The sequence below is a fragment of the Trachemys scripta genome, chromosome 19 (genome assembly GCF_013100865.1).
Source record: "Trachemys scripta elegans isolate TJP31775 chromosome 19, CAS_Tse_1.0, whole genome shotgun sequence".
NCBI classification, from domain to species: Eukaryota; Metazoa; Chordata; order Testudines; family Emydidae; genus Trachemys; species Trachemys scripta.
Window position 1 is genome coordinate 17,836,810 of NC_048316.1, and position 20,302 is coordinate 17,857,111.

Genomic DNA, 20,302 nt, shown 5'->3' on the forward strand with positions numbered 1-20,302 from the left:
GTCGCCTGCTGGGCAGCTCCGATACCAGGGGACTGGCAGGAGCCCAGCAGGCGACAGAACCCGCCATTCCAGACAGCTCGGTATGGTCCCGCTGCAGGGGTAAGCTGCGACCTGCCTGGATTTTAATGCCAGGCGTCAGAGTCCATTCTTCTCCACTCATGCAGCTGGCGTGCCCGTCTCAACTGAACCCGCAGGGCGGTGGGACCGACCCGGGGGCAGGGAGAAAGGGCTTGGAGGAAATCAAAGCTGCTCAGGGAATCATTTTTGTTGGGACGAGCGATTCCTCCCCCACTTACTTCAGACACTGGATGTAGAGATAAATCTTCACCAGGCTGCAGAGCACAGACACGGCACAAGCTCCTATTAGCCCTGCAGGGGAGAAAAGAGCCAGGTGGGTCCTGGGGAAGCCAAGGAGACCAGAGAGGGAAGCTAGTAAAGGGCTCTAACCTCACCTTGCAAGATAGAGTCCAGCAGGGTGGAACCCCAGGCCAAGCTGGGGAAGCCAGGGAGCCAGGAGGCCAAGAACTCAAAGGAGAACATTTTCCACCAGCTCTGAGCGGGCTTGGAACCAGGTGTGGGGAGCTGGGCTGATGTCAGTCTCAAAGGTCTGCAGAAAGGCGTTTGATAAGAGGCACCAGGAGGGGGCTAGAGTGCTGGTGAATCATTCTCCATGTGCCCTGCCTGCAATCAGCTGACCAGAGAGGGCTGGGGGAGTGGGAAGGGCTCTTCACAAGGTTGCCTGGAATTCCTGTGTTAAAGGGACCCAGCCAGGCAAATTCGTTCTGCGGCTGGGCTAAAGAAATCGTTCCAGTCGTCGCCCCATTCACAGCCAAGGAACAGATTTCTGTTCAGCACCAAGCATTCGCCCTGCCCATTTCACAACCCAAACACTGCAATGCTTTGCTAGCCTAAGGCAGCCAGGCCCGGTGGCAACATGGAGGGGAGAAGCTGGGTTCCGTGCTTGGTTCTGCTACCAACTCAAAGCCTGGGATATGGGGCAAGTTCTTTTGCTGCTTGTGCCTCAGTTTGCCCATGTGTAAAATGCAGCAAATGCTGCTCACCCTCCTTTCTAAAGTGCTTCCAGACCCTCTGATTCAAACTCTCCTTGTGTCCTTGATATTGTTAGTAGTGCATGAAAACTGACCCACCCCGCTTCTCCGAGCATGAAACAGAAACAGCCAAAACGTGGCAAAGTACCAGTTTTAAAAAAACCCTTTTGGGTTGTATCAGCTTAGGTTTTAGTGCTCACCTAGGGGGAAAAAAATGGTTCTTTTCTTAAAGTGATTTTAAGCCTGACCCCGCCCCTCCATGTGTGTAGTTAATCAGTGTAAGCGTGGGGGCGGGAGCCGCTACATGGGAGAGAAACTAGAGGAAAAGCTGATCTCTGTCCCGCTCACCCCCTTTCCTCCGCTCTCTTCTGTCTGGGTATTTCTGCCGAGCCAGGTGGGATCTATGTGGAGAAGATGATGGCAAAGAACCACCCTCCGTTTACACGTCCCTGCCACAGGGCGGAAGGTGTGAATGGTCCAATATAACCTTTCTCAGTCGGTTTCTCATCCCAATGGCATTTGGGTGTTTGAATTAACCCCCCCTTTTTTTTCGAGCAGTGTGGCCAGACACTGAGGGAAAGGGACTTAGTGGTTGGTTAAAGTAACCAGTGATTACTGTGATGCCCTGATACTTTAACCCCTTCAGAGCTGCAATCTGAAGGCCCCGCTCCTATGATTAGTTCTGTGTGGGTCAATGCCAACACCCATGCACCGTGCAGGGCTCATTGCTGGCTGAGCCTAATCGTAGCGCACGTGAGTGGAACATGCTTCAGATCATAGTCAGCTGGGTTTTTAGGAGAGCAGGGCACCTTTGGGGGCACGATCCCAAATCTGCCCCACCTCGCTCCCTGCTATTGGAAACCCTCCCCAATGCTCGGAGCTGCAGCCCTGCCTGCAAACTCTCGAGAGCATCTAGAGGCCAGGTGTCACCTCTTTGGGACCTGGCCAAGTTCCTACAGCTCGGATAGTGGCCCCCATCCCTTAGGGCACATGGAGCTGTTTGGGGCAGGAGGGTTAATTGTTTGTGTCAGTTATTCTTGGTGCTGGGCGGGTCTGCTCCAGCCCACATCCATGGCCTTACACCTCAGCTGTCCCTGGGTTGCTTTGAGGGGAGTCTGTCCTGCAAGACTTTCTGCTGGTGCAGGGGGATAAATTTGGAGGATGGGGTGGGGGAGTTAGAAGGGACAAGCTGGGTGCTTGACAGAAGGGGCAGGGAGTGGATGGGACTATTCATGGCTTGATATAGGTATTGGCCACATAAGCAGCCACCTAAAGCATCATCATTTTAAGCACCTCTAGCCCAGCCACCCCCTACCAGCTGGAGGCCAATCAGTGACGGTCCTGGCCTTTTCGGAGTGCTCCCCCACACCCCAACTTTCAGAGGAACTGGCTAGAGCAGCAACCCCTTTCAGAGGGGAAACCCAGCACTGAATCGGGGGAGAGGGGGTCTGTATATTGCAGAGTTTCTGTGCCACTCGCTGGTGGCATCAGGGCAGGGCACCAGGGGGTGATTCTATGGGCCATGCCCCTTTCCGCAGAGCTGTATGCCCTTTGCTCCAGGGGCACAGGCATGATGCCAATGAAGTATAATTGGTCACATTTCCTGCATGTCCCCAGTAGGTGGCAGCAGGAGTCCACAGGGACCCAGGTGAGCTAGGCCTGGACTCAGGGCCGGGAACCGGTTTAGTGCCTGGTGCCCAGGGCTGGGATCGCAGCCCTGCGTGAACACACTATGGCTGACGTGCCTGGGATTGAACTAGGGATCTCCAGAGCTGAAAGCACAAGCGTCTACACCCTGAGCCACAGCTGGGGGCTGTGAGAGATGCCTCCCCCCGTGGGTCCGCCCCGAGGGGCCCGTAACACGCTCCCCAGCGGGTTACAAATGCCTGGCAGCGCCTGCCCTGCTGCCAGTACTGGCATTGGCCGGCTGCATGTGCAGCCTGGCACGGGCACCAGAGGCCAACTAGCAGGTGCCTAGGGCGGCACCTTGGTGCAAGGGATGAAGCTGGTGGGGCTGCCTCAGGGCGGGGGCAGCTGCCAGCTGGGGCTCTGAGGAGCTGGAAGCGGCCCCCCGCCCCTTCCCCGGGTGCTCCCCGCCCCCAGCACAGGTGAGGCCGGGGCTCAGGCGCTGAACAGCTCAGGGTTACTCCTGGCAGCACCATGAGCGCGGCTGGGTCTCCACCTGGCTCCATGTCAGTGCCCAGCCCCCACGGGCACCCCAGCTGCTGCTTCAACGCCATGGTGTCTGGGCTCTGGGGGCGCTGCCACCGCGTCCTGGCTACGAACCAGACAGCGAGGTGCTCACCTGGAACAGGCGGGGCCCAAGCTGGGGGGCAGAGTGAGGGGCACTGGCAGTGCTGGGGCTGAGGTGTCGGGAGCCCCCCAGACCCCACTCCCTGCATAAGGAAGGTCAGTGTGCCCAGTCCTGGTGGCGTTGTGTGGGGCCGGGGGAAGGAGGGGGACGTGCTCCCCGTTAACTGGCGCCTATGGGCTGGGAGCTGCCTCCTGCGGGGACATTGGGCTCCTTGTGGTTGAGCTGAGCTGCTCCATGGGGAGGAGCTGCTGCTGCCCGAGCCCGCTCCCCTCTTGGGCCCTGGGCAGCTGGACGGGCCTGGAAAGGGCCATTGGGCAGGGCAGCCCTGGGTGAGGGTATTGCCTACCCAGAGGGCAGGGCTCAGTGGCTTGCAGGGCCTACGGCTAAGGCCGAGGGGGTCTTTCATCCTGGCCTGGCCCAGGTCATCCCGGCATCTGGCACTGGGGCACAGCGGCCGCTGCAGCCCCAGGCCGGGGTCTGTCCCTGCAGCCTCCAACCCAGCAGCGCCAGGTCTGGGGGCGGTGGTAGCGGCAGCAGGGGAGGTGCCGGGGCTCCACTGCAAATTTCTAAAGGGGTGGGCGGCAGTCAGAGCATCTTAAGCGGCCCCTGGCAGGCACCATGTTACCAGCACCGATCTCCGTGCCCCCCAGATGGCTGCTCCCCGCCCAGTTCTCCTGCTCTCTGGCCTTGCACTCCCGTGCTGTCTGCATGGCACTGCCCTGTTCACACGCCAAAGTCAGGGCTCTGCCCTTCCATGTCCCCAGCAAGGGGCTCAGTGCCTGGCCTTGCTCTGATGGGCCCGGTTCGTTGCACTGGTTTTTCTTTGCGCTTTCCCCTGGAGCACCCCTCTGGAGTTGATCACCTCCTTTCCCCCCACAAAATACACCGACAGTCAGCTAGGGGCCCTTCTTACACTGTGGCCTGGCTCCCTGGATAGCAAGAGCCAGAGATACGGCATTACGGCTAAAACAATAAGGAGTCCAGTGGCACCTTAAAGATTAACCGATTTATTTGGAGAAGGGAGGTTTTTACCCACGAAAGCTTTTGCCCAAATAAATCGGTTAGTCTTTAAGGTGCCACCGGACTCCTGGTTGTTTTGGTGGATACAGAGTAACACAGTTACCCCCTGATACTTGTCATTCCTGCTGTTTATCCCGGCACCGGGGGAGCCGGGTTCAAGTCTGGCTCATGCAGGGGACCTGATCACTAATTCCAGTTGCAGAATCCCCGTTCCAGGTGCCGACGCAGGAGCCAGAATGAGCAGGGTGTGCCCTCAGGCCACGGGGCAGGGGGCCTGCTGCTCCCATACAGGGCAAGTATGGGGGTGGAGTGAAAGCGTCCCCAAACCTGCATGGCTAACGGTCAACACTGCACCGCAGGGCCCTGCAGTGCTGCTCAGTTCTCTAGGGCCGGTGCAGTCTTTAAGCTGGCACGCACCGGCGTATTTCTAACAATCTCCCGTGGCTGTGCTCTGCCAGCGGGGGTTGAGCCTGGGACCTCCCGAGCTAACGCCTACAGCTTTACTGCCTGAGTAGCACCCCCATAAATCTCTAGGCACAAGTCTAGCCACTAGAGGGGGACAAAAAGCCGGACTGTGTTCATGGGGAGCACAGTTGCCCCACCCTGGGCAGCGACAATGGCCGGGGAAGCCGTGCAGGCAGGACCCACGGGGTGACAGTTTACTGGCCCCTCGGCTCCCCCTGCTCAGAGCAAGTCTCGGCGTGATTGTTAAAGTTGACTCTGCTAAGGGCCAGATTCTCAAAAGCTCATCTCCCAGTCTGCACCCCATCCTAGTGCCCCTCTGAAGGCCTAGTGCAAGGGCAGCCCTGGTATCTTGGGGGTGGGTATCCTCTAGGGAGGGGGCCGGTTGGCAGTGTCATCTGGGGGGGGCGGTTTGAGCCAGGGGCGGTTGGCGCCGTGTTGTGCGGATGGGTTTTTTTTGGTGGTGCTGGCCCAAGGGTGGGGGGAATCGAAATCTGTCACGAGAGCTTCCAGCTCCTTACTGCTGCAGCGATCTCATCTCCTTTTCCGGGTGCGAGGGTGCAGGGAGAGCCCACTGCTGCCATGTTCCCTTGGCAAAACCAGAGATGCCCCTGCATCGGTTCAAACTTGCTGGTGCCTGAAATTCCCAGCCAGGAGGCCCGTCCCCAAATCTCCCCCCAGCTGTGTTCACTGGCAACACACTGAGATGGGTGTGATGCGGGTGTGATTTGGGCACCGTACTCCCAGAAGCAGGTGGCTGGCACAGGGAAGAGGGAAAGAAACCTGGTTCAGCAGCAAAATTAAAACCCACTGGAGAGATGTAAAAGTAAGAAAGTAGAAAAAAATCTTTTATTTGATTGCGGCAAGCGGCCCGGAGCTGGGGCTGTGGTTCCAGCATCTGCTGAGTAGAAGTGAACGCTGTGCTGAGAGCTGGTGACCCCTGCACAGAGCGGGCAGCACTGGTTTAGTAGCACCCAGCGCGTGCCGGGCACTAGGGCAGGGTGAGATTAAGGCTTAGAGATGTGGCAGGCCCAAATTGTCAGAGCCCAGGACTTAGACGTCCCCCTTGCTCAGGAAGATGTTCTCCTGCTTGCCCCCGGGAGGGCAGGAGCAGGTCCCAGTGACCCCGCCAGTGGCACAGCATCCGCCCCCAGCACATGCCCCCGGCGGCGTGCAAAGACCTTGGAACACCGGGTGCAGCCGGGCTGAGCAGAGCTGAACTCGTCCCTGCAATCTGACTGAGCAGGGCTGGGGGGAGGTGGTGATATGGGGGGGCCCTGCCTTACAAGGGCAGGGGAAGCAAGTGCCAAAAATTGACCCCAAACAAGCAAATCAAATTCACCGTGAAACCCAGGCCTTGCCCCATGGCTGGGGGGCTCCACGGCCTCATCGGGGGGCAGCCTCTCACCACTTTGCTTCTGGCTGATCTTGGTTCCTGTGCCGTGCCTGGTGTCTGAGTGCCTGGAACTTCTCGCAAGCCAGGGATGGGCACAGTGCCAGGGCACCCCAGGCTGGCACCATGCTGGGACTCGGCGCTGCCAGGTAGGTGCTCTGTAGGACGTAACAGTCCACCCTTCCCTGCCGCAGCTCCTGGTACAAGGGGTTAAATGCGATTTACTCAGGGAAGAAGGCCAAGGCCTGCACCGGGGAGCACCTCCTTGAACAACGCTTAGGAACGGCACTGGGTCCCTTCGGTCCTTCTAAGGCCACGTTTACCTGGCAAGAATCCACCTGGCACATGTATCTACCCACCTCTTTACAGCATCAAAGCACTCTGCAAAACGTCAGGTCGTTTAATCCTCATAACTGCCCTCTGAGGAGGCACCTAGGAAGATCCCCATCTCACAGATGGGGAAACTGAGGCACAGCACGGGGCAATGGGCTTGCCCAAGGCCCCAGAAGGGAGTCAGTGTCAGAGCTGGGATCAGAACGCAGACCTCCTGACTCCCAGGCACATGGACAGAGGACAGCTCCCTCTCGCTTCACAGCAGCTGGCCAGCGCTCCTGGATGGAAGCCCACTCTTGCTCTGCGCGGTGGCTGCAGGTGGGAGCCTATTGTAGGCAGTGGAGTTGGACACAGAGCTCCTCTCTCCTGAAACCCTACAAATCTGGGGGATTTCAACACCCCCTGAAAGTTCTGAGCTGACTGCCTGGGCTCCTAGACTGCCATATCCCCCCGTCCCCCACTTCTGGTCCCATCAGGCGGACGGAGAGACCCCCGAGGCCACGCGCAGGTGATCTTGTGGCAGGATCTGCCCACGTAGCCCCAGGGGCTTAAACGCCATGCTGCTGGTGGCGGTAGGTGAGCTTCCTGAGTTCGTCCCAGAAGAGCAGGCTGAGGATGGTGTGAGGCCCCAGGCGGAGGTAGGCAGGACCGATCCCTTTGTACAGAGCCAGGATGCCCTCTTTCCTGGAGATCTGCACAAAGCAGTCGAGGAACCCTCGGTAGTGCTTCCCCTGGGGACAGGAGAGACGGAGAGGCATCAAAAACCTGCCCCAGCACACACAGGCCTCCGCTCACATTTAATATACATGGGTCTGGTCTACATGCTATGGAACTCACTGATTGTAAGGCCAGCAAGGACCACAATGACCATCTAGTCAGGCCTCCCGTCTGAGACGGGCCAGAGGACCTCAGCCAGGAATTGCTACAGCAAGCTCATAACTTCTGGCTGAGCTACAGCCTCTCATTTGGGGGAGGGATAGCTCAGTTTGAGCATTGGCCTGCTAAACCCAGGGTTGTGAGTTCAATCCTTGAGGGGGCCACCTAGGGATCTGGGGTAAAATCAGTACTTGGTCCTGCTAGTGAAGGCAGGGGGCTGGACTCGATGACCTTTCAGGGTCCCTTCCAGCTCTATGAGATAGATGTATCGCTATATACGTACATATTTAGGAAGACTCCAGTCCTGAGTGACAGACTCCGAGTGCTGGAGACTCCACCACTCCCAAGGATTAATTCCTCCCTGTTAGTAACAAGCACCTTATTTCTAGTCTAGCTTCAGCTTCCAGCCACTGGATCTCATTGTCTTTTTCTGCTAGATTCAAAGAGCCACCTGCTACCAGAACTCCCTTCCCCACGTAGTCACGCGGGCTGCAATCCAGTCACCTCTTCACCTTCTCTCGTGAAATGAAACCGCCAGAGCTACTCTCTCACTAGTTTCCCAGACTTCAGAGCATTCCTGTGACATCTTTCTGACCCTCGGCCATTTGTCAACATCCTTTTCGATGTGTGGACACCAGAACCAGCCAGAGGCTCCAGGGATGGTCGAATGGTGTATACAGAGGTAACCCTACCTCCCTACGCCTGCTTTTCTCCGGCTTTAACATCCAAGCCAGGCCAGATTTTCAGAAGAGCTGCGCACGTTAGTGCTGAGTGCTACTGAAAACCCCCCCCCCCCCCCCCCCGAGCTCAATAAACAGAATAATTCACAATGCTCTGAGCCCCTTATCCAAGTGCTGCAGACAGTGGTTAATTAGTCCTCACACTAGTCTGTTTGGGGGAAGCCAACACTACTTAGCCCCATTTTACTGATGGAAAAACTGAGGCACAAGCAGTTCTATTTTGTAGTCTCCCCACCTCCCTACTCCCAAATTACAGCTTGTGACGCTTGCAGCGCACGGCCCCTAGGTCTCAACGGGACAGTGACAAACACATACCAGTCTGGTTCCTCTGTGTGCCAGTATTGTTAAAATAGGTATTAGAGTTAGAGAAATGTTTTTAGAGTTTTTGAAATGCTTGTAAGTTGTTGCCTGCATTCATCTCACAATATCTGTAGCCCCGGTTACAACATTTGCTGTGGGACTGTAAGTCATCAGGCAGGAGAGAAGCATTAACGAATGTGAAATACTAGTTTCCAACAGGTGTTGGCTCCGACCCAACGAAAGAGGCCCATCAACGCCAGGCAAAGCACTGTGGAACATCAGAGGACAAAAGACTTGGTCGATTGCTCCCCTTCCCCCCCAGGAGGAGGAGACTTGTAACTGAATTCCTTCCAGCAGCTGAATGTGCAACTTGAAGCAGAAGCGGGGAAGGGATAAAAAGCCCTAGCAAGGAGGAACTTGTGTCTTTTATGCTGCTTGGACTCTAAAGCGCACGGAATTCGAAGTCTAAGCAAAAGATGCCCAGTGTTTGCCATGGGTTAGCCCTAAAGGACACATAGAGCCTGCTTATTATAGACGCTTCTCTTACCTTTTGAAACTTAAGACTGTAACTCATTTGTATGTGTCTGTTTACTACCTTTAACCCTGTAAGGAACTCTCCTATTTCCTTTTCCTAGTTAGTAAATCCTCAGATCGTTTATGACAGGATTGCCTACAAGCGTTGTCTTTGGTATGAGATCTAAGGTGCAACTGACCTGGAGTAAGTGGACTGGTCCCTTGGGACCGGAAATAACCTGAATCTTGTGATTTTTGGTATAAGGGACCATCTCTCACAAAGGCAGGCTTACTTGGGTGGCAAGATAGATCGGCGTACCCAAGGGGACTGTCTGTGACTCCACGGTAAGGCTGTTATAGGGTCTGAGCAGTTGACGCTTGGTATAGGACTCACAACCAGTTTGGGGTTTGTGCCCTGGTTCTTAGCAGTCTGCCCTGAGGTTGGCACTCACGCTCTGGAGCCACCAGGGCAACTTGACGCACCTTTTTCACAAAAGGGTGGGTTTTGGATTGAAACAGGTAAAGTATTGAAAATCACGGTTCAATAACAGAGCCATTAACGAGCCAGACTGGGTTGCCAGGTACCCCACAGTGAGATTGACCAGCCTGCGCCGGAGTAACTGAGGGCAGAATCTGGGTCCTTTCTTTTCAAATGAAAACCTGCGAGATGTTGCACTTTTGTGGACAAGACGGGGCCAAATGCCACCAAGTCTCCTCCACCTCCAGTGGGAACCGTTCACCCTGTATCTGGACCTCGCGAGGGTTCTCACGTCCTTGTGAGCTCTCAGCTGGACTCTTGCAACATACACTGACACACGCTCCTCAGATAGGGCCGAACGTGAGTGCAGCCAGCTTCAGGGGCTTTCCCACCTATTCTCCCCAGTCTGCACCGGCGTCTGGGTGGAAAACTGTCGACTCTGATCTGTGGAGCCCTTCTATGGGTTGGGTCTCCCAGCAGCCAGGCCCCACCTCAGCAAAGGTCAGCTGAGCAGAGATGCTCAAATGAGCAGCCCTGCACTGGAAGCCTGGGGAGCTGTCAGCAGGGTGATCTCCAAGGAGGCCCCACCGTTCTGGGATTCACTGCCCCATTAGTCCAGCCGGGCTCAGGAGGGTGCCTGGCTCAGCTGGTCACTCGCCGTGGGGCTGGCACATAGCGGCTCGGAGGTGGGTGGGGTTGGTTTAGTCCAGCGCTGGCTGCCTGTGCCTGGCCTTGAGCAGCATGGTGCGGATTTTGCTTTTAAATGCTGTGAAGTTGGGTGCGTTCAGTAGACTGGTGCACATGACGATGCTCCAGGTAGCACGGCCTAGTGGACTGAGCACAGGGAGGCGAGCCAGGAACCTCTGGGATCCAAGCCCAGCTCTTCTGCAGCCTGCCTGTACAGCCCTGCCATCAGTAAACGGGGATCTGGCCTCCCAGCTGCGGGACATACTTACCATGCCCCGCTCATCCACGGGCTGGTTATAGAGCCTGGTGCTGACCACATCGAAGGGCGTCATCGCCACAGCCACAGCCACGCTGCTGATCATGCCTCCCGCCAAGGCCACCATCCAGCTGCCCTCCTTGAACCACTGCCAGACAGGGGACCAGTTAGACTCATCCCCTGCACCAGCTCCTGCCGCTGGGGTTGCAGCTGCCACGCGTTGTCATGAGAATGAGAACGTCACCATCGCCAGAGCAACGGAGATGACGCGCGTGCAGGGAGGAGGCCAGGTAAATGTGGGGGGGAAGATGCAGCTGTCTAGGGATCTCCTCAAGGTGACCCACCATGCCCACTGAGGGTGGAGAAAGCCCCAGGCCCAAACCCAAATCCAGACGCCCCTGAGCTCCTGGGCAGGGCCAGAATCATGAAGCTGGCTCCAAATTTCACAAATGCTCCCTTCTGTGTCACGGGTCGAACTAAACCCTTGAATCGGACGCCCCACCCACCCCTGAACCATGAGGTGTTCAAAAGCTGAGCCCAATCCACCCCAAACTTGGCTGGTTCCCCCCCGCCCCCCCCATCTCTCTAATGGGCCGAACTGGACCCCTGGATTCGAATCCTGAACCACAAGGACGACAAAATGCTGATCCACGTGTGCCCGAGACACAGAGGTGCAATTAATTCCCACCCCTAGGGGGCAGCAGACGGGCCTGTTGAAGCAGCGACTGGCACCGACAGCATGAGGGGAGATGGCCCAGCCCTCTAGGTGCCCTCTTCAGGCAGCTGTTTATCTTTCTGTGGGCTGGGAGCAGCAGGCGTGCCCCAACCCGCTCACCCGGCCCCGCTGTTATTTTTAGCTTTGATGATCCAGGCAAAAAGCCAGGATAAAGCGCCTTTTAAGCAGCGCGTCAGTTCCGCTCGCCATCCTGCACGTTCGCCCGCACCAGAGCCCTGTTGATCTTGTGGTGGGAAAGCACTGAGTCAGCGCCAGGAGGGATCGACTCGAGGACAGAAGCGCTGTTTTTCTGAGTTACATGAGGAGCAGAGCCGGCCTGTCAATCTGGGAGGCTGCTGACTGGCCAGCGCGGAGGGGAGGAGAGGGCAGGCTATGAGACCGCCTCACCCACCCACCCCCACTTCTGGGGAGTTGGAGGGGGGGTGGGGGTTAAATCTGGCAGCCCCCTGGTCTTCCTGGCAGCTGTTTGCTTTTCTGATCATGAAGGCCTGAGTCAGACCTGATTGGGGGAAATAGGCACCACTGTCTCTAAGGGAACAAAGACCGATGTGAAACTGACACCAGCTCCGGCTCCCACCAGTCCCTCCTGGAGCGTGCAGCAGGGGAGCTCGTGTGTGTGGTGGGCTAGTTCTGTAGATCATGTGAATGAATCTGTTGCAAGGAAGTTCCTATAACAGAGGGAGCCGGAACAGAGATTTCCCCTGCCGGCAGCTGCCTTTCCTTCCCTGATCCCCACGGTCTACAGAGTCTGGATGAATGAGTAAGAAGCTGCCGGGCTCAGCAGTTGGCGCTCTGCACTGCCCCACTGGAGCCCTGAGTTTGCTTCCAAGGAGTGGGGTCACTCCACGGGGGTGGCTGAATCGACACACGAAGGACGGATTCCTCCTTGGGGATCTAAAGCAGGGGGAAATGAAGGCAAGGAGCCCTGGGTGGGGAGCCGCGGCATGAGCGTCATCTCTGAAGAGATACTGCAAGCGACTGGACCAGCGACATTGGGACACAGATGGCTCCAGAAACCAGGCTGGGGCTTCGTGGCTGCTTGTCTAAAATGACAGGCCTTAGAGGCCCACTGTGACGTTGCACCCACCCCATAACACTTTGTGGAAATATGCTTATGAATGTAAATATGACATAACTGGGCATTTGGGCAGCTTCTTTAGAAAGGAATGTGCAGGTTAAGTGCCCAGTCAAGAAACACTTAACGGACAATGGATCTTAAAAGGCTCCAATCCACATAAGAAGTCTACCTGAGGACGTTCAAGGTAGCATGTGAACAATGGCTGCTACCTGTAAGTTCTGAGTCATGCATGGACATGTGACTTGCCCATGTGACTCCAAAACTCCATCTTGTAGCTGGATTCTACACAGGGGAAGGGAGGGGGACCACCCACAAGAGAAAGTCTATTTAAACCTCTGGGAGACCCCTCCATTTTGTCTTCAGCTGGCTCAAGAGATATTTGGGGGTGGAGAGGCTGATACCTGAAAGAAACTGGAACAAAGGACAGTAACCAAAGGGGTGTGAGTGATTGCTGGACCCAGATTAGAAGGAGACTAGTCTGTAAAAGGAAGCTTATTGGAACTCCTCTGAGGGTGAGGTTTTATCTGTATTCAGTTTTCTTACTGTATTAGGTTTAGACTTGCATGTTTTATTTTAATTTTGCTTGGTAATCCACTTTGTTCTGTCAGCTGTTACTTGGAACCACTTAAATCCTACTTTTGTATTTAATAAATCAAGGGAGGGGGCATCTGGTTTTCGATTTGAGCGCCTGGTCGAAAAGGGACCCTGGCAGCTCCGATGAGCACCCCTGACTGGGCCTCTTAAAGTCTGGTTGGCTGCACGGGGCTAAGGCAGGCTACGAGTCTGGCTCCACACGGCTCCTGGGAAGCAGCAGCATGTCCCTCCAGCTCTTAGGCAGCGGGACAGCCAGGGGAACCACAGCCAATGGGAGCTGGGGGGGCAGCACCTGCAGGCAGGGGCAGCACACAGAGCCCCCTGGCTGCCCCTCTGCCTAAGAGCTGGAGGGACATGCCACTGCTTCCCGGGAGCCGTGTGGACTTCCTCTGTCCCCGGGAAACGCCTGAGGTGAGCGATGTCTGGAGCCCATACCCCAAACCCCCTGCCACAGCCCTGAGCCCAATCCCGCACTCTGAACCCCTCATTGCCGGCCCCACCACAGAGCCTGCACCCCCTGCCTGGAGCCCTCTCTCCCTCCCGCATCCCAATGCCCTGCCTGAGCCTGGAGCCCCCTCCCACACCCAGAACCCCTCATTTCTGGCCCCACCCCAGAGCCTGCACTCCCAGATGGAGCCTGCACTTCAACCCCCTGACCCAGCCCAGTGAAAATGAGCAAGCGACAGAGGGAGGGAGGATGGAGTGAGCGTGGGCGAGGCTTGAGAGAAGGGGCGGGGTGGGGCCTCAGAGAAGGGCGGGGCAAGGCAAGGGTGTTCGGTTTCCTGCAATTAGAAAGTTGGCAACACTACTCCAGAGCCAGGCCCCATGGTCCTGCCCATCTCTCACCCCATGGGGGCCAAGCAGCCCCTCCCACCACTGCTCACCTTGAGCTTCTCGACCCACTCTTTGGCTGATGCAAAGGTGGCCAACTGCACTGCAGAGCCCACCATGACGCGGGGCACAGCGCCGTTCACACCCCGCCACAGGCCCACGAGCCCCTGCTTCCTGTAGATGGTCTCAAAGGCGCTGGAGACGCCCTAGGTAGAGAATCAGAGAGGTGAGGAGATATTAAAGTGGCAGAAAACAGGAGGATTTGGGGATCTCTGGGAGGAAGGGGGGAATCTCTGGGTCGGTCCAGTACCCCAGTGGGCAGGGCGTGCTGCATCCAGTCAGTGGCTCTGATGTAGCTCAGGGCCACCTGAGTGACCCTGTGCCAAGGACGCAGCCTGGCAGAGGATGTGCCTGTAAATTAGTATCCGAGATAAGCAGGGCTGCACCATACCCAATAACTGGCAGGATTCCACTTACATAATCCCCTTACAGGCGACTTTGCGGCTACGCCCCGCAGCCTGGGACAGACACGTACAGTGTGTCCTGGCCACCCCGTACCTACGGCCCACGAGGAGGCCTTTGCTTCCACCGCCCCTAGGAGCGGAGCCAATAAAAGTGCCGAGGACTTTGGAACCTGCTCCGTGCGGCTGCCGCACAGAGAAACACAAACAGCCTGGTGGAGCCAGAGTCCCCAGCAGCAAATGGCCCATGACAACAATCCGCCCCCCCAGGCCCGTTCCTCCCATTCAGCAACTTTCTTGTTGAAAAACACTCCGCGTCGTCATCTGCAGGAGCGTTAATGGGAGTGAGTCACCGTGTACAGAGCAAGGCAGCAGCGGGAGCCTCGACAAAGGGGCCCCCGGAGGGAACAGGACCAGTGCGCTCCAGGGGAACAGGCATGAAAACCCAGTGGTTCCCTGTTCCACTCAGGTGCAAGGGTCCTTCACGCCAAACAGAACAGCCAGCACACGCAGACAGCATGTGCTGCTACATGTCACACATTCACCACGTGTGTCATGGACACATGCACACACATCCACCATTCATGTCACATCCATGTATCCACCTGCCACACATCACACTCAGGCACACACATCCACTGCCCTCGCCGTTCTCATGGGCACCCAGGCATTTCCACTAGATTTGCACACATGGACCCAGCATGCACTGCATGGCACACTTACACATCCATGCAGGCCCACTTGGATTTACTACGCAAAAAACTACATGTGCACACACTCATCTCACACGCACACACACACTCACACGACCCCCATAGTGCTATACATTCAGACCCCCTTTGCACATCGTCCTACTGTGGAGAACATAGGAATTCTCTGTATTGATTTTTATTACTCTAATATAGCTGCACATAATCTCTGTGGGTTTGGACGCTGAGGTGCTGCTGACTAAAAGGCAGCTAAGGGTTAAATCCTGCAGGACCCATGGACAATGGCTGAAGACAGAATCAATCCCCAGGTGCTCAGTGGGACAACACCGAGAAGCTACTGTGCAAAGAGCAGGAAGTCTGGAGACATGCAGAAACTAGTCTGGCCAGGTTCAGGTGCCCAGCACATAATCACAGGGGATCATCAGGTGGGACTGGGTTGTGAAAGGGATAAAAAGACAACCTGCGATTTCAGGGGGCAGAGATACTGATGGGGTGACAGACTATTCAAGATGCAGCCATTACAAGATGCAATTTGTCTCCCCACAGCTGGGTGCCCCGTGGACCCTACTTGCACGGAGAGGCTTAGGTTAGGTGACAGAACCCGTTTAGACTTTTATTATTTTAACCCTGTTTCTCTCTGCTCGTTAAATTTCAGTGAACCAATAAACCAAACTTGGCTTTGATCAAGCTGCCCAGAGGCACCACAACTTCACATTGGTCACAAGCTCCGGAGAGAATTCTATACCCCGACTTAGAGCCGGAGGGGTCAGAGGCGGTAATATGATGTGTAAAGGGTGGGGGTTTAGCCAGGTGACCCCTGAGATTCCATTTAAAAGAGGGGCCTAAAGCAAGACAGACAGAGAGAGATCCGGCTGCAGCTCACCCTGGAACCCCAACACGGATACATACACAACGCACACTCGACACCCAGCACAGCCACGCAGTCCCCGCAGCGTCCTGTGCACACAACACTCCTCATCCCACCACCAGCGTTAACTGCTCCAGCTCACACGCACGAACCAGGGAGGACTGGGCAGATCCCAGAACCCGCTGCTCACCTGGTGGTTGTGCTGATGCCCCACAGCCATGGCTGCCACCGTCTGGGCTTGCAGATGCGTTTTGACCTGTCACGATGAAAGAGAATTGGCCAGGTTAGAAAGGAGCAAGTTGCCAGGCTGCACCCAGCCCCTCGTAGCAAGTGAGACACCCGTGTGGTGGGGCTGGCTCACTGAACCACTCCAGCTCCTCCTCGTCTCTTCCCGTGCAAGGGAGTGAAGAGCCAGGCCCCAACTTGCAACCTGTCCTAGTGATGGGGGAAACAACAGGGCACCCACCTCCATGGGCCCCACCCAGACTCATCACAAAGAGCTCAAGTCCAGGAGGTCCTTTCCCAAACCCTCCCACCGACGCCCTCTGGGTAGGTGCCGCTGCCAATGATCCAAGTACCACCACTGCTGTGACCCACATTGGGAGCCAGCATCCTCCCCCCACGACCCTCCTTGGGCTGCCCATGCTCCCCTCACAAGGGTATAACTTGACTAACAGGAAGTTTCTTCTCTAATTTACCCCCCACGGGTCCACTACGGGGTTTATTGCATCCTTGTCTGAAGCGGCTGGTGCTGGGACGTGACACTAGAGTAACTGGACCCCGGGTCTGATCCATGTCACAATTCCTCTGCTCCTACGCTGAGCAGGGTCAGACCTTCGCACGGGAGTCCTCTGAGGAGGAGCAGGGGAGCTGCTGGAAGTGGGGTTGGGGGTCCAGTAGGCGTCTACCTGTTAGCTTAGAGGCATGAGCCCTAGTGTTGTGGCCAAATTCCGCTTTGGTTAAGTACATTTCATCGCCCTGAATACCGCTGTGCTTTCATTCACTTCCTCTCCTCAGCAGCTGTATCACGTTGCTGTGCGCTGTTAAACAGCTACCACATCCCACCCCAGAGATGGCTGCATTTACAGTAGTGGGGGAAGTGATTCCAGGTTGCCAGGCTGCACCCAGCCCCTCATAGCAAGTTAGACACCCAGGTGGTGGGGCTGGGTGCAGCCTGGCAACCTGGAATCGCTTCAGGATGAAAAGCACTAGAGAAATCCTTATGCCCCTTCAGCTGACCCCCTTCTTGACATGCTAGAAACCAATCAAGAGCTTGTGATCTAGTGATGTTAAAGTGGCTTTTGGATCAGTTGACTGGTGACCAACTGGCACCGCCGATGGGTCACGTGGGTTTATTACCAGGGAAGGAATTTACTTCCCCAGACTCACTCGAGAGCACACGTTCCCTCTGCTAAGCCAAGGAGTGGGGCTCTGTCCACTCCCGGCTTTGATTTTCTTTTGGCAGAAGCAGATGGCATTTGATTTCCTCACAATTACTGTGAGCTCAGCAGATATGATTCCGAAATCAGAGCTGAGGAGGGGGAAAAGTATAACCCCACCATCCGCACTCACCCTTCACCCGCCTTCCTGGGTTCGCGTCTAATGAGACTCATTTGCGGGCTGCTAGGGGGAAAAGGTCCCGCGGGAGCTCAGGCACCTGGGAAAAATGAACAATTTGCCTCTTTGTAAGCCTGCCTGTCCCCCCAGCACTCACCCCAGCAGAGAGGAGCTGGGGGTGGGGGGGTTGCATGAGTCTCCACCTGGCTCCCTTTCAGACTTTGAGCCCTGTTTTCTTCCCTTGCAGCTGTCAACCCCCGGTCTCTCCTCCTCTCCAGAGCCCAACTAACATCCTCTTTAGAGGGCTGGATAAAGGTCAACACCACCTCAGCTCGGGCTTCACGGGAGCGACTGTGGTAGGGCAGGGGCAGACACCCCAACGCAGCATCTCAGCTGAGCTCAGACGCTGTTCCCAAGCCACCATCCAGACTGAGCAGCTGTGTGCCCATGGGCTGGTCTCCCCTCCACCGACTCTCATAACCCTTCCATCCCCATCCAGAGCAGTGACCCCAGGCTGAACGGTTTCTCGTATCTGCTTTCCCCACATACCCCAACTCTGCCAATGTCCCCAGGCCTGACCCACAGAACCCTGGCTGCTCCAGTCCTGAGCTGTCCACTCCAGCTACGCCAAGCCCCTCAGTCCTGACCACAGCCCCTCTGCCTTGTCTTGGGTTCTCCCCTACAGTTCTACTAGTGCCCCTCAATCCTGACCCGCAGTCTCCCTAGTCTGCCCCCACTCTGACAGAGGCCCCTCTGCTGTGACCTGCTGTGCTTCAGCCTAGCTCACGCCCAGGTCTGCCCGGCAGAGAGCATACCAGATTTGGTGGTACCCTGGCAAGGTGCACGGAAAGGGACTTGCCAAGGTCAAGACCAAACCCTCCCTCTCTCTCTCTCACGACCTTATTAAGATTGAACCCAGGGTATCCGGGGCACTGCAAGTCTCCTCCAGAACTCATTGCCCCATGGAACGCACCCCACCCAAACTGTTCTGTAAACACTCCAGCAGCGCAGAGATGGGCTGACAGGGACGGGCAGGTGGGGGCGATGGCTGCAGGCCAGAAGAGTCAGCCAGCTGCTCTCCCAGCTCAAGTCCCCTGCAGGGCCCCTGTGAGCCATCCCTCTGGCACTGCTGCGGGGGGCGCACTGGGAATTCTTCATACAGGCCAGGCTGGGAAGGGGGCCATAAACCAGGTGCTTCACAGGGACTCCAGATGCAAACCCAGGCCTTAATGACCCAGAAATGTCACTGGAGGCCACCCACCGAGTGACACTGACACACGATGCAGCATAAACACGATGCATGTTCATAACTTTTACAGGTGGCAGGAGCCCTCATCTCCCCCCACTCCCTTCTGTTGACCCACTTTCTCTCATTAGAGACCCTGGTGCTATCTGGATGGGAGCTGCCACTTCTATCAAAGGGAAATCATAAGCGGGGGTGGGGGGAGATGAGGAAGCACTCTCCTCTCAGGAAGCACATGAGCTTTTCCAGCAGCAGAAACAAGGATACAGTTAAAACCTTTTTGCAGGAGAACGGGGCCTGTGATAGTCTAGCCCTCCCTTGTGTATCTATGGGGCGCGGTGGTGCTACTTTCTCAAAGAACATTGCGCTGAGGTACTGGGTCAGTCTCAAATATTAACCTCCCCTCCCTCTTTTGTTTCTGATCGGTTCTGTGGTCTCAGGGGGGTTTGGTTTGTTTCCAGGCCCGTGGGCGAGGTTCCCACCCCTCACCAATGTTGACAGCTGGCTCGGAGGTTACCACCAGCTCACCTATCGCTACTGCTGGGGGCTTTGGCATGGCGGGGTTTGTGCGAGCATTTGCAGTTTCACCCATGTGGGTTGCACTCGGGGTTCAAACAAGCCCCGAATCTCCATGCAAAATGCAACTGGGGCCGATAGGTTCCAGACCGAGAGTCGTTATTATGGGGGTGATTCTCCACCCAGAGCCACAGGAGGAGACAGAGCTACCCGCTTGCGGGCTGAATGGCCACGCGTGACACAGCTCCCTGAAGGGATGTGGCCCAATATCTAGTTTGCTCCCCCAGGAGGGGTCTCCTGGGATAAGGGATTGCTACTAGCCTGGTACCCTGTGACCACAGCATCCCAGCTGCCCCACAAGAGCCTCCCCCAGCAACGCAGCCCCCACCTCCGCCCCTGTGGAGAATCACACCACTTTTCCGCTTGCAGGGGGCAATCCACGGAGCCGCCCCGGCAGTGACCCCGAATCCTGTCCCCTCCTCGCCCCAACCAGCCCCCTGCCTTCCCCCTAACTCACAGGGGCAGCACCCCCAGCAGCGGGGGCGGTTTCCCCAGCACCTGCCCAGAGGGCCAGGTCTCCAGACCCTCCCGCAGGCGTCTGGCCGCCCCCAGCCCTGACCTGCCGCCCCCTCTGGAGCCGGCCGCGGGTTTGTTTCCACGGCCCCGCCGCTGTTCCGGAAGGGAAGCGGAGGCGAGTCCTGCCTCCGGGCGGGTGGATGGAGGGAGACCCCAGGGAAGGCACCAGCCAGCGGGGCAGGGCGGGGGCACGGAGGGGCCGCGGCGGGGACTCACCAGATACGCCGGGCTGCCCACAAACGCCCCCAGCGCCCCCGCCACGGCCCCGGCCGCGACGGTGCCGCCGGGCCGCTGCGTGAGCCCGCGGTCCTCGGCGTGCGAGTAGCAGTAGAAGCGGACCCCGTTCATCAGCCCCTGGTAGAGCAGCCCGGCCGCCAGCCCCTTCTGCAGCCCGCGCAGCCCGTCGGCCCGGCTGACGGCCGCCAGCGCCTGCAGCACCCCGCGGTAGTGCCGGCGGTAGGTGCCCCGCGGGCGCAGCTCCCCCTGCAGCTGCAGCCGCGTCTTCACCACCTCCAGCGGGTTCGTGAAGACGCAGGCCAGGCAGCAGCTCGTGGCGCCCAGCACCAGGTCCACGGGCGGCGAGACCGAGACCGAGACCGAGACCGGGGCGGCGGGCGGCGGGCGGGCGCGCTCCATGGCCGAGCCCCGGGGCCCCGCGACGAGCCCGGCCCCGGGGGCGCAGGGCGAGCGGCTCGCTCCGGGCACTGCCCC

At 57.3% G+C, this 20,302-nt stretch overlaps 2 protein-coding genes across 2 annotated transcripts in view; both read right to left on the bottom strand.

Annotated features, from left to right (window-relative positions):
* Positions 1 to 882, bottom strand: part of TMEM82 (transmembrane protein 82) — a gene marked incomplete in the record, with an annotated part of 19,352 nt that extends 18,470 nt beyond the window's left edge. Inside the window, 2 exon segments of the mRNA XM_034753625.1 lie at positions 297 to 369; positions 453 to 882. Of these exon segments, the coding sequence (XP_034609516.1) occupies positions 297 to 369; positions 453 to 540 (161 nt within the window).
* Positions 883 to 5,672: 4,790 nt separating this feature from the next.
* Positions 5,673 to 20,273, bottom strand: SLC25A34 (solute carrier family 25 member 34). The gene is made up of 5 exons (XM_034753484.1): positions 19,808 to 20,273; positions 15,890 to 15,955; positions 13,714 to 13,866; positions 10,435 to 10,569; positions 5,673 to 7,302 (listed from the first exon to the last, which is right to left on the bottom strand). The coding sequence occupies exons 1-5, from the start codon at positions 20,225 to 20,227 to the stop codon at positions 7,120 to 7,122; spliced, it is 957 nt and encodes a 318-aa protein (XP_034609375.1). The 5' UTR covers positions 20,228 to 20,273; the 3' UTR covers positions 5,673 to 7,119.
* Between the last annotated feature and the right edge of the window lie 29 nt (positions 20,274 to 20,302).